Source organism: Morone saxatilis, unplaced genomic scaffold (assembly GCF_004916995.1).
Source record: "Morone saxatilis isolate NCDOM2014 unplaced genomic scaffold, NCSU_SB_2.0 Contig14, whole genome shotgun sequence".
Lineage (NCBI taxonomy): Eukaryota > Metazoa > Chordata > Actinopteri > Moronidae > Morone > Morone saxatilis.
In genome coordinates this window covers 4271216-4284465 of record NW_023339696.1, presented here as the reverse complement: position 1 = coordinate 4284465, position 13250 = coordinate 4271216, and the positions used below count along the sequence as shown (strand labels likewise).

General features: G+C 42.5%; 1 protein-coding gene across 1 annotated transcript in view; it reads left to right on the top strand.

Annotated features, from left to right (window-relative positions):
* Positions 1–1760: 1760 nt before the first annotated feature.
* LOC118323739 (ankyrin repeat and fibronectin type-III domain-containing protein 1-like) overlaps positions 1761–13250 on the top strand; it is a 15565-nt gene continuing 4075 nt past the window's right edge. Inside the window, exons 1-16 of the mRNA XM_035655800.1 lie at positions 1761–1959; positions 4033–4412; positions 4737–5010; positions 5115–5315; positions 7072–7185; positions 7555–7652; positions 8009–8099; positions 8787–8894; positions 9579–9678; positions 10519–10648; positions 10861–10980; positions 11201–11307; positions 11476–11590; positions 11899–12065; positions 12534–12711; positions 12837–12999. Coding sequence (XP_035511693.1) covers positions 4251–4412; positions 4737–5010; positions 5115–5315; positions 7072–7185; positions 7555–7652; positions 8009–8099; positions 8787–8894; positions 9579–9678; positions 10519–10648; positions 10861–10980; positions 11201–11307; positions 11476–11590; positions 11899–12065; positions 12534–12711; positions 12837–12999 — 2128 coding nt within the window. The 5' untranslated portion in view covers positions 1761–1959; positions 4033–4250. The remainder of the gene's footprint in view (positions 1960–4032; positions 4413–4736; positions 5011–5114; positions 5316–7071; positions 7186–7554; positions 7653–8008; positions 8100–8786; positions 8895–9578; positions 9679–10518; positions 10649–10860; positions 10981–11200; positions 11308–11475; positions 11591–11898; positions 12066–12533; positions 12712–12836; positions 13000–13250) is intronic.

The window sequence follows — 13250 nt, the reverse complement described above, 5'->3', positions numbered from 1 at the left end:
TGCTGGCAGTGATTGCATAAACTTTACATGATCTTATTTCATATACATATTTAAACTTCTCATACATATACTGCATTAGCCATATCATCACATTTACACTTTATTGTGCCTGTATTGCCAGAATAGCTATTCACTTTCAAGGATTTGTTTCTCCATTGTTTCATTTCTGCAGTAGTGCTATCGAAAGTGTATCAAAGGTCTCTAAAGTTCAAGGGTAAGTTGATATCTTATTTTTGAGCAAAAGAGACATATATGATTATCTTATTATGTATCAGCCTCAATTTACCCTCCAAGGAATGTCATTGCTGAATAATTTGCTGTGAGTGTATAGTGGGATGCATGAGTTTGTTTTGCAGCAAAGGCCACAATTTGGTTATCGCCATGACAACAAAAGCATCTCGGCAACTGAGCAACTAACTGACGATGGGAGTGTGGGGGCGAGTATCAGCCACTAACAACGTCAATGTCAATTTATAAACTCTCTATCTCTACTTCTCCTTTAACAGAGTTCACTGCACATCAAAGCAGTGCATGACATAAAGTGTAGCTCATACCTCACCGTGAGAATGTGTGTGTGTTTGTGTGACGCTGTGCATGAGTGTGCACAAGTGTGTACAGCAGGCTAATCTCTCGTAGTTTCTGCCTTCGACAAATCCGCTGTGCTCCAGCAAACAACATTGGAGGCAGAGTGTACTGTGTTAGGACTGTGTGTGCAGGAAGTGGTCAAAGCCATGCTCGGCTGACTGAAAAGAGTTGCAGACCTTCTGACGAGAAGGTGGAAAATATTTGTTTCTAAAGTCTCCATTTGTGCTTGGAACGGGAGCTAAATCCATCAGCCTCAGAGGTTTATTGGCCCTTGAGAGAGCGAGAGAAAGCGACAGAGAAAGAGACAGAGAGCCCCTCTCGCTGCTCAGGTGGGAGCCGACGCCCATCTGTCAACTTTATTTGACAACTATTTCACATAGACAATTCCTCAGGGGCCAATAAAGCACAGAGGCAAATGGATTCAGATTCTGTCCAAGCATAAGTAGAGACTTAACATGCAAACATTTTTCACATCATTGCTGGGCCTTTGCTTTTTTTGGCTTGATATATCTTGAACCACTTCCTGTGTATACACCCCCAACCCCCACCCCCATCCCCACCTTCAGACACACACAAACACCCAGATCACCCTGTAGTGTGGAACAATCAAGCAGTAATACATTAACAGTACAGCAGCCGTCACTGGGGGCGTTAAGCTACCCTAAATAAAGCTCCGTACCTTTTTCCAGCCTCCAGCCCACACTTTGCCTCAACATCACTCTGCTCACATCATTGTAACACACACTTTTTCCAGTGACATTTACAGGCCATGTTGAAGCAAAAACAATATTAGGTAAAGGTAACGATCCCAAATATGTATATATTCAAATGCAATGGAGACTGTCTGCTAGGTAACACCAAGCTGCTTCACTGCTCAGAAGTACTGCATTCACTGTTAATACAACTCTTACTAAACACACTAAATATCCTATCCTGCATTTCAAAAGGACATATCAAATCTATTATAAACTATAATATATAAAATTCTCAATTATTAGTGAACCCAAATAGTCAACAAAGTAAAAAAATAGAAGTTAGTTACTATTTATATTAGACAATAATGCTTTTAGTTATTTAAGGAACAGTCTGGTTCTGGGTAATTAAATGACATAAAGGAGGAAGAGGGCGGAACAAATAAGACGCGTGTGTGTGTGTGTTCGTGTGTGTGTGTGTGTGTGTGTGTGTGTGTGTGGAAGCGGCAGTCTCTCCCTCGGGTGTAACGTTCAGGTGCGCTTCGCCCTCAGAGGTGAAAGCTCGTGGAGTCGGTGCGATGGATTGTGTCTGACCAAGAGTCATTTATGGAGAAGATAAAACATGTCGAAACGCCGGTGCAGCGTTGGGACAGGCCGACTAAAGTAAAAGTGTCGACTCACGGTAAGAAAAAAAAAACCTAAATATTACATAATATTCTTTTATGTGTGGACCTCGTTACTTTATTCTGTGCATATGATGACATATGATACCTTATTGTGTTTGTCTACAGTTGCTGTTTTCTGACACAGATTGTTATCCTACAGTCTAGTAGTATCTGTGTGACATTCCTTTAATACTATGAGTATACTATTACAATTATTCTAAAATTTTAAAAATGTGCTTCTTGATGTTTTATTGCTTGTTGAAACTTTGATAAAAAAGTATTAAAACTTTTTCTGATGAGTAAGGCTGTAGTCTCACATTAACCTGGTATACTGAAACATCCATCACCTATAATTTACATCTATAAGTATCTTCTATAATTTGTACAATTTTGTGTTGAGTTTATTTCACCCATTGCTATTTCTGTCCCTTTATAATCCAATAAGATGCATAACTGCAGTGAGAAAAGTGCAGAGAAAGATTTTGCTAGTGTATGATAACCCGTTAAAGTGATGCCTTTGTGGTTTATTTACACAAATGAATGTACTGCATTACTTCCTGGGGGATTAGAAGTATTAGTCATCAGATGTTTCCATGCACAGCTGAACTTGTGAGTCACGGCATTTAGCAGACTGACAAAAACAGAAAGCCTATTTGCAAATATGCAACACACTCTACTCTCAGCATGTGGGCCACAGTATATAAGATTTAAAAAAAACACAACATCACCGCAAGCTGTGTTACTGACATGCAACAAAACCACACTTAGTCTGTATGTCTTTTCCTGGGTCAGCATAGTTTCTTTTTAAGTACCTAACGCTACCCTGCTCACATAACAATACTAGCACAGTTCGCAAACACTTTTTTCTTCCCCTCCCAGGTGTTTTTGCCTCGTCTTAGTGCTGCCTCTAAAAAGGCAAAGACTAACGCTAATCTCCTCTCTCAACTGTTCCATCAGCACTTTCCACAATTGATGTGAGACATAATAAACAAACAGGGGAGAACTGTACCAATAACAATGGCTGGTATTACCCCTATACACTGAGCCCGTATCCCAACATATGGACAGTGCAGGTACTGTCCAAGCCTGTGAGTGACGGTGAGATAGCAGCTACAATGTTAATGAGAGATATGGCGTCATTGTGGCTGGAGCCCTCACATGTGTCCTCAGAAAGCACCAACCAGGGGAGTATTCACTTTCACACAAGGACAGTGGACTACTCAGCACACCAGGACTTGACTTGATAAAAATGAAATCATATTTTTAAAAAAACACTGAAATTTGAGGCTTTTCTTTAGACGGGAAAGTGGCGATGAGTGATAGAGATGATAGAGTTTGAGTATCCCCTTTTTCCAAAGATGCATTTCAGATCTGAATGCTTGGGGGCGTGACATAAACCGAAGCGATGTGAAAGTCACTGCAAGCTGTGAAAAGAGAGTGGAGAGAAAGAGGGAATGAGAAGAAAGACATTGACAAATGAAAGAGAGGACTTGCTGACTGAAGAGGAAGGTGGTGAAAAAACTCTGCCAGGATGCATTTTGCTCTAAGTGTTGAGAAAAAAAACAATTGTGAGACAGATTTTCAGGCACAAAAGTGACTGATTGTAATAATGAAAAGGCATTGGAACTGATAATGAACCATTATTACTGCAGCGGTGATGATGGATTTCCATCTCCAAGCTGATGATATGAGGAAATTCATATTTATTATAAGGAAAGAATTTTGGCTCTTCTACATGAGATTGCTTTTCTTCAGTTAATTAGATTGATGGGTCTTTGGCTTTGTGTGCTGAGAGACTCCATTCAGAGTGAATAAAACCCGTGTCACATAATAGCGGGTAACGGAAGAACAAAAGGGAGAATAGTAAGAGGCACAAAAATAAATGCTTTAAGGCATTTTTCATCTACTGTGTACAGGCATTGAAACTTCTATCCATTTATCCACCCACACAACAGCACCACTCAGCTCGGCCTTCAAGTCGGCAGAAAATTGCCTTTACTGTAAATGAATGTGTGTGAGCCTGACTTTTTATTCTGTTTTTCCCCCCTCTTTTTATATCTCACCTCATTCCCCGCTTTACACTCCTCCAGGTTTCTAATGGCTTTCACCTTTTCCTCAGTTCTCTCTTTCAAATGTCAATTTTCTCATCCTGTCTTCCCTCTCTATGGCTCTCAGGTTGTGGGTCCTAATCTTTCTTTCCATGAACTAACTAATCCGTCACACTGCTGACTATTTCTTCATTCTCTTCAGCTATCCGCCGCTGTCTCCCTGTTCTCCTACTCTTCTTCTTCTCTTTCCCTCTCCTGTCATGTCTGTATCCATGAGGAACCCGCCCCAGCGCCGGCGCTCTCTGGGTCCTGTCTCGCCCAAACGCATCTACAGGAACCTGTCCGTCAGACTGAGGGGTGGAGAGTCATCTGTTGCCGGGGAAATGGACCCACCCAGACACTTCAGCAAGTCTGCAGATGCTGTAAGATATTTGGACGGGGGAGGTTGGGTCACTTTGGCTGAAATGGTTTTACTGTCCCCTAGCTGAGTTTCTTTTTTAAATTACGAGATCTTATTTTGACATTACATGCTGACTATGAATTCATTATCCCCGTCGAGACTGCTGCTCTGATTTATGATTTGATTTATGTGTCCTGTGTCTCCTCGGCTGCCTCTTTCTTCATACAGTGTCTCTCTGCCTCATAAAATAAATCTCTCTGTTCGATATTAACTCTCTTCTTCTGTCTCCCCCTCTCACCTGCCCACCCCCAATTGGCCCTGCACCCTTTCCCCTGCTTCCCATTAGTACAAGACCCTGTGGGAAGCGGTGGAAAATGAGGACACTTTGGCGGTACAAAGCCTGCTGTCCAGAGACCCCACCAACTGTGTAAGTGGAGGTGGAGGAGGAAGCATGTGGGAGAGAGGAGAGAAGAAAGAGAAGGACATGGAGAGAGAGAGGGAGAAGGGCGTGAACAGGGTGAGCGAACAGGGCCTGGTCCCCCTGGACGTGGCTGCCCTTACCCACAATTCCCCTCTGCTCCATGTGTTGACAAAGGCAGGAGCGAGACATAACCCTGTTTGTGAGTCTCATGTTTGAAAAAATCACAAATGACATAAAAATTCTGCTTTAATTCAATGCAAATTATATAAGAATCTATCCTTTCTCTTGCTGTCTCCATCTCAGTGTGCCGGCCAGCAGAGTGGGCACTTAAGCTGGATGCTCTGGTGGCACTGGCGGGCAAACGGGTGGAGGAGAGGAAGAAGGAGCTATTGAGGAAGGCAGGGGCAGGCCCTCAGGCACAGGCTGATGTCCACAAACACATCCGCCTCTGGAGCCTCAGGCTGCAACTGTACTGCCGGATGAGAGAGAACTTCCACAACACAGGTCAGTGGTCTCGGGTCAGCTTGTGGCATTTCTTGAACTACAGCTTGGGACACAAACTAGGTCACTTTCTTGTCAGTTCTCACTAGCTAGAAACACTGGTATTCTTGCGTTTTTTCCCCCTGTCCTCTTCAAACTCAGTAGAACTACTTTTTGACCAACTCCCCTCCACGAAGCCCCTCCATCACTGCTACCACCACAGCGATCAGGTATTCAGCCCAACTTCTTGTTTTACTGATTTCCTGTCTGGACCTTGCTGGCCTCTTCGAAGTCTCCCTCCAGCCCCTTTCAACTCATCCAAAATTCAACAGACTACAGTGTCATCAGCCTTCCCAAATCCTCCCATGCCCTGCACTTCCTCCTCCGGCTGCCAGTGGCTACTTGTATCAAATTCAAACCTTGCTGCTGGCTGATACATGTGTAGAAATCCACACCCGGAATACCTCCAAAGGCTATGGTGCAGCCTGTGTTCTGTTATATTGGGCCTCTTAGCTTTCCTTTTCCTGCACCAACCTGCTAAAGTCTTCTTCCCCGTGGCTTTCCGTTGGTTCAAACCCTTTATGTTGTTTTTTTTTATGTTCCCTCTGTACTTCCTTTAATTGCTCTTTATAAACGTCTCTTTTTAGCTCTTATTTTATTTCTCCTTCGAGTGCTTCCACTCTTCCCTGTTTTATGATCACACAATGTTATTGTAAGGGCAATAAGGCAGCAGCTCTTTTTCTTGCTGCAGTGAAATTAAGCTTACTCTTGTCATAACATTACATAAGTGTAAAATGTAAAATAGAAATGTGTTCTTGCCTGATGCCTGTGACTTAACCTCTTCACTCCGGGTCATGTCTTAGGTCACAGTTACATTTGATCACTATGCAGAAATTCATCTTTAACTGGGCTAGTGATGTTGTGATATTGTGATATTTTGAAGAGAAAGTCTTTTCAATGGCTCTGTTCAGAGTGCAGGATCCCCCAGAGACAGTGTCATGGGGCAATACAGAGCTCCAAAGGGCAGAATCTCTAAATGTATACAAGCAACCCTGGTTGTACAATGTACAAAACCTATTAATCTGTGGTTCTCCATTGAGAGCTGGCCAAGCATAATCACTAACAAAGACCAGTGAGAATATGGAATTAGAAAGTTTAATCACATATAATAGATGAAGGAGAACCAAGATAATAAACTGTAGGAGGGTGGAATGGATGGGAGAGAGGGATGAAGGGATAAGGGGAGGAAGGATGAGAAATGAAGGGATGAGGGGAGAAATCAGGGTCGTTAACAGATGGATGAAGGAGTTTGGAGATGGATTGTGTTGGCTAGGGGCGGGAAAGATCCGAGGGGAACCGGGAAAGAGTCTGAGTAGGAGCTATTTCCTCTAGAAAAATGTTAGAGCCCCAGTGGTTCCTGTATTTGAGCAAAAGAAAAAAAAAATGTGTTGGGTGAAAACTGAGTCAAAGAGGGAGTGAACGGAAAAGGTGTGCTTAAGTAGTTTTTGTGTGGAAATGAGATAAGTTCAAAAGGTAGTGTTTGTCCCCGAACCTAGTAATAAAACTTCATTAAATTTAATTGTCAGGTGTCAAATATGTTTTATATTCAAGAAATAAAAGATATATTATGAAAAGATTTATTTCAATAGTAGGAGTTTTGACCAAATACAGTATAATGATTTTATTCTCTTTATTCTTGCTGCAGTTGTATTCTGTATCCTAACTAAGACATAACTAAGTGCTGATTTTGATCACTGGTCTGTGTGAATGTTTCACCCAGAGCTCCCTGGACCTCCCAGCCAAGTGTCCATACTGGTGACCAGCACATCCTCTCTGTTCGTGGTAATCAAAGAGCCAGAAGGTGACACCATGGGGCTCATCACCCGCTACAGAGGTAGGTGGTGAATAATATTAATAATAGTAATATGATATTATAGATGGAAGGATGGATAGATAGAAGAGTGGTGGGGCAAATTAATAAAAGATGTTTGTAAGATCAAAACATAGACAGAATTATGATGGATAAACATCATTTAGGGTGACAGGTATAAAAGCCTTATATTTATGGTTCTGGTTTGGCTTCTCTCCTTTGCTACTTGGTTTTACAGCTGCATAAATGTCATACTTTGCAGCCAAGGGTAGCTTAAGCCCAGGTACAGCAAGTTCCAAACTGTAAACACTGAAATCCTTTCGTTCCCCCCTATGGGGGTTTTTGAGTAAAGCCAGAGAATAATCTGTCAGTGAGATTGTTTTGTGTTCACAGTGGAATGGAGCACCTCAGCCAGCTTCAAACGCATCCCTGGCTCAGCCCAAGTTACAGAGACCAAGAACCCATCTCATAGTATCAAGGGACTCACTGCAGTAAGTCTTAGGCAAACACCCATCAGGACATCCACAGATTCTAACTGCAAACACACACATAGATGTGAATGATAGCACACATAGTTAAATGGTTTAGGGACATGCAATAATGCGCACACACACCATACACACACATTAACTCCAAACCTACATTCAGACTATATTTATTGCTCCTTAATCATCATCTACTGTTCTGAACCGCTTCCTATAAGAGAACAGTTATCCCACTCAACTGCCTTACCTAACCAGATGAATTAATAATGAGAGCGGTATGTAATTTCTTTGCTCCAGAATGGATGATTCATAAGGTTAATGCATGATGATAATTTGGCGGTCTGGTGCTTCTCCAAATGCAGGGAGTGCATTACTTTGTAAGAGTGAGTGCCTTCAACGTGAAAGGATGGGGCCCGCCTCAGTGCTCTACTCCAGCCAGCGCTGCCCCCTCCAGTGAGTATACTGAACTGCAAACTTTGATGAACGTGGACTTACTACCTTGAAAGGGCTCCATTCTTTTCCTCTCTGTCCCCGAATAATGAAATGACTTAGCTGACATCAAACTTGATGTGAGAGAAGTGGAATCCACTCATGGCTGGTGGATTAATGAATTATTAAAACATGGAGAATTAAAGATCACTAAAGCCACTGTGAGTCAATGGGCCTTGTACCCGTGCTGCTTTGAGTTTGAATTTGGCTTCTAATCTTTCTTGCATGCCATCCCCACTCTCTCACTGCTTTACATGCTCTTACTCAACACTTTATACTGTGCAATAATGCAAAAATTGCCACACAATGTTTTTGAAGTGGAGAACAAAGGCAAAAAAAATCTGAATATAAGTCAGTAGTAGTGGAGTATGAGTCATATTCAGCATGTTGCAGTGTCAGTTAACATACACTTAAGGTAACACACACTTTAGTTTGTAAATCCATTTGAATCTAACTTAGAAGGAGGCATAATTTCAGCATTAAAACTTTCAGAGTCACAGCACACAGATGGTCTCTCATGCAAACGCTCTTGCCTCCTAATCACCAAGATAGGGAAAAGCAGCACTCAGGACTTGCCTGCAAATGAGTTTTTGATGTCTTGAATGATTTTTTCCTAATTGCATGAATGCTTCTTTCTTTCTTCCCGTACAGGTTGGAGAGAGTGCATTGGTGTGAAGTCACAGTTCAGAAATCACGAGGGCCTCGTGAGGAAACTGCTGGAAGATGCCAGAGAACCACATTACAGAGGATTCTGTATAGGTAACACTGAGTCTTGGTGATATAATGATACTTGCATGATAATTGCATATGCAGTTGCTGTGAAGCACGGCTGTATAGTCAATACAACTTTATGTATTTATTTATTTATTTATTTATATAGTATCACTATACTTTCTGCCAATTTCTGCAATAAAAAGAACATATTAACGTTATTTGCCCATTTTTATGTGCTACACATATTTACCAACAAATGCAATAAAGCAAATTAATTCATTTTTTATTCAAATCTATTACTTTTAACTCCTAGAAAACACTGTGCTTCAGGTGGTTACTTCATCATGTACTAAAGAAAATCAAATCTAGTCAAGAAAAGAATCTGGCATAATGCTTTCTTCCAGTATGACAGAATTTCAAGTACTGTGGGTGTACAATAGGTTTTGACCTTGTTTTCTGTTGTACTTCTTAAAAACGTAATAAACATTATGATGTTTCATAAGGGCCTAATATGCTAAATTGACAGTATTTTATCCTTGCTTTATAGGATATTATATCAGCTGCACGTGCTGTATGTATAAAGTCTTTTCACTTCACAGAAAAAACGTTTCACCCCCCTGCTCCCTCCTTCTCACGCCCCATTCAAACATCTTGTGCGTGCACACTGAATGTACTTTGGCAGTAAAGTGATTCTCATCCTGTCTGATCCTCTTCTCCTCCGCTCCACAGAGAGCTCTAAGCCCCAGAGTCCCAGCAAGCGTCTGTCTGTGTCTCGAGGCATCAAACAACTGTTCCAGTCCGCCACCAAGTTTGTTCGTCTCCTACAGAGGTAGCTCTCCATCTGTCTTACCTGTCCCACTGTGCCTGGAGGGTATGGGGAGTAGTGGATTAAATGCAATGTGATTACCGCAGTGTAGACTACAAAGCCCAAAGTCCGAACTCATATCTGTTACAGTTATTGAAAAAGAACAGCAGTCACATTAAAGCTGCTGAATCCTCAAGATTAGTGAAGAGGTCTTTTTCAACAGCATGGTGTTTGAATTTACTGAGCTGTGGCGAGTGGCACATGAATGATCAAAGCTTCTTGCTGCCACAAGCGTTCAGTGGACCAGATTCACCACAGAGTAGCTGACAGTGGATAAACGGGGCAGCTCCTAAGTAGGGGTGTGAAACTTAGTTTCATGTGCATGAATCACAGGAACAGGAACCACAGCATTGCATTCAGAAAGTGGTTGTAGACTGCATAGATTATTCAAAACATGGTGGTTTGAAGGAAAATGCTTTTTGAATATAGACATAAACATCCTTTGGGTTACTTGCTTTAGTGTTATTTACTCTTGACAGTGATAGCACGATCAGAAAATAAATGTATTTTAAACACGTTTCCTGCTACTATATATCCTGCTACATTGACTATAATCTTGCTCTGTGAAAATGAATTTCCCCGCATCACTTCCCTTGAAGGATTATAAGCTGTTCTGTGAGTTGAGGGAATTCTCTGATCTCTCTCAGATTTTCATCTGATGAGACAGTTTGATGTAAAAAATGAACTGCGATCAAACCACAGGTTTGAGTCAAGATTGAAAGTGAAGCACAGAGCTAGAGTATCCTAAACAGTTTATTTCTATATTTTCTCTTTATGTGGTCTATCTCGTATTGATCTCATTAGGGGCGTGTACTTGGCTACTGTGTTCTACCACAAGGAAAACATCCTGGTGACAGCTGAAGATCAGATCCCACTGGTGGAGATCCAGTGCTGCTCCAACTCCATCACCCAAGACTTTATATGGTTTGCCAAGGTCAGTCAAATACACATATATGTCAATCCAACATATGCTGACATAAATGCTGTTGGTCATTTTTTAAACACTGTAGAAATACACATGTAGTCAGTGGACTGTTTTCAAATCAAACACAACAAATCATCTATTGTTTTATTTATTGATTCTACAAATGTAATTATTCAGAATGAAAGCTGTGAAAAAACTGAATGCATTTTTCTTCCTTCTAGTTGTCCTGTGCGTGGCAACAAGTGCCCTGGCTCCAGCAGGCCCTGTCCTCTGCTCATTCATCCCCCTCCTCTCTCCTCCAGAACAGGCACAACATTTTAAGAGCTGTTTCCCAGCTGCAGGTAGGAAGTTAAGCAGCTTACTCTGCATGATAAGAAGCATCAAAATGGGTTAATTGCTATTTTAATTGCCTCTCACTCCTCCTACTCTTCTCACTGGTGCCTCACTTCCCTATCTCAGGCTACATACCTGTACCCTGTTTCACTGTAATAATCCCTAATATCCTCATATTTATTCATTTTCATGTTTCTGTTTCACCTCTCCGCCTTTCTCTGTCTTCAGTCTTCCCTGGGAACGATGGACCTGGGCCAGGTGTACTACGAGCCTCTGAAAGACCGGCAGGGCAACGTTTTACTAGTGACCCTGAAGGAGTTCCCAAACCCTCCCAGGTGAGAGAAAGAGTCAGACAACAGACTTAGCACACATGCAGAATAATGTTTTCAGTATATCCATCTGTTGGTTGTAGATGTTATACTGGCAGTGTTATACTGAGGTTTTCATTGGTTCTATGTGATTGCATATCATTTTTCACCCTGACTTGTCTGCTCCGCTCCAAGCCCTCCTGACCCTCCGCTTCACTGGATGCCCCTGGCCCGCCTGGAAAAGAACCGCAGCAGAACTCCTCTGCTGCCTGAGCCCACTGCTATGGACATGCTCTACGAGCAGCTCAAGGTGAACCTGGGGTTGTGTTTGTGTAAAACAGAGACACACAGAGAAAGTCTGTGCGCAGCCACGTGCACCAGAATGTATTTAGCGCTGAGTGCATAGTGACTGAGTGCATTGACTTTCCTACTTGATTATTGAGCCTTGTTTTTCTCTTCTGTGCCACTCAAATAACCCTGAAAACGCAATAGAATTAATGAATTAAGTCTTAAGAAAATTAGCTAACCAAATTAAAAAACAAAATGAGACAGGCACAAAAGGCATCTAAACATTACATCCTATTAACATATCTTAAAACCCTTCTCTCCGTTCTCCAGGAGAAACTATACTTCCACAGGCACAGCGTTCAGTGGGCCCAGCCGGGTCTGTACGTGGGCATCCTGAAACTGTGCAGCTCAGTAGAACAGATCAGGGTCCTGGTGCCTCAGAGGCTGCCCAATCTACTCTGCCACACACGGGTCCGACACAATGCCCACGTCTCCAGGTAACACTGTTTGAACATGTGATATACTGAGTCAGGCCCATCACAAACAACGCTGATTGACTCAGAAGACCGTAGCACTCGTTCTCTATGTTATAGCTCAACAACAAATCATACTTTATTGTTGCTGAGCATTTTCAGAGGCATACCATACCATGATTGCTGCTTTCAGGTGTTGCAGAAACTCCCAAATGCTTTAAAAAGGATATTTCAAATTCGGTAGCTCCTGGCATTAGAAAGGAAGCTGTTTGGCAGCCAACTCTCAACTCTTGGAACAGGGCAGCGGCACCTGCTTGCAGCTTAAATCAATCAAAAAAAAACACAAGAAATACTTTGGAAAATGGTCTGCATGAACATTAAGTATATGCAGTTCGTAGTTAATGTAACATGCAAAGCTGCTGACATTAAAGGTTTTTTGGTACCTGCCTTTTATAGCAATGTTTTGTTAACTGCATCCTCACTGTGTGGCAGAGAGGAGTGGGCATGGCTCCAGACTCATGTTTACACCACAACCAATGACAGTGTTCAGAACCTGTTTGGCGGCGAGGACGAGAGCTTGATGGAGAGCAGCGGGCTGGTGGAGTTCGTCAGGTCTCTGAGAGCAGCAGTCACACATCTCCTGACAAAGCTCAACATCCCCCTCTACAGGGTAAATCTGGATCCAAACAGCCACCTCCAACTTCCCCTTTCTGAGCTATTATTTTAGGAATTGTTTAGAAAGAAGAAGGAGCCATTAACAGGTTGTCATAACATTTGGACATGTTGCTGTGACAGGCGTATCAGTATGGCGTGTACACCCGGGAGCTGCTGCAGTTCGGAGATAAGCTGTCCGTGCTGCTGCTGCTGCCTCCCAGTGAGGACTTCAGCTCCAGCTACTGGCCTCTGGTGGGGACCAAGGAGCCTGGGCTCACCATGCCCCTGCAGATCTTTGAGCTGGGTAGGTGGAGGACTGTAGTTGCACAAGTCCATGGACTCAGAATCTGTCTATTGTAAAGCAGTGCTGAGAGAGAGGGTCCAAAAAAGGGGAGCAGAGCAATGCCACTGGCAGCGAGCATAAAACATAACTGTGATTTATACTGTGTTCATCATCCTGGTCCACTATGCAACTTGTACAGTGTGATGTAGAAACTTGAATCCACCAGTGCACATCCACTGAGAATGGACTTCTGTGAAGTAGGAGACATCTTG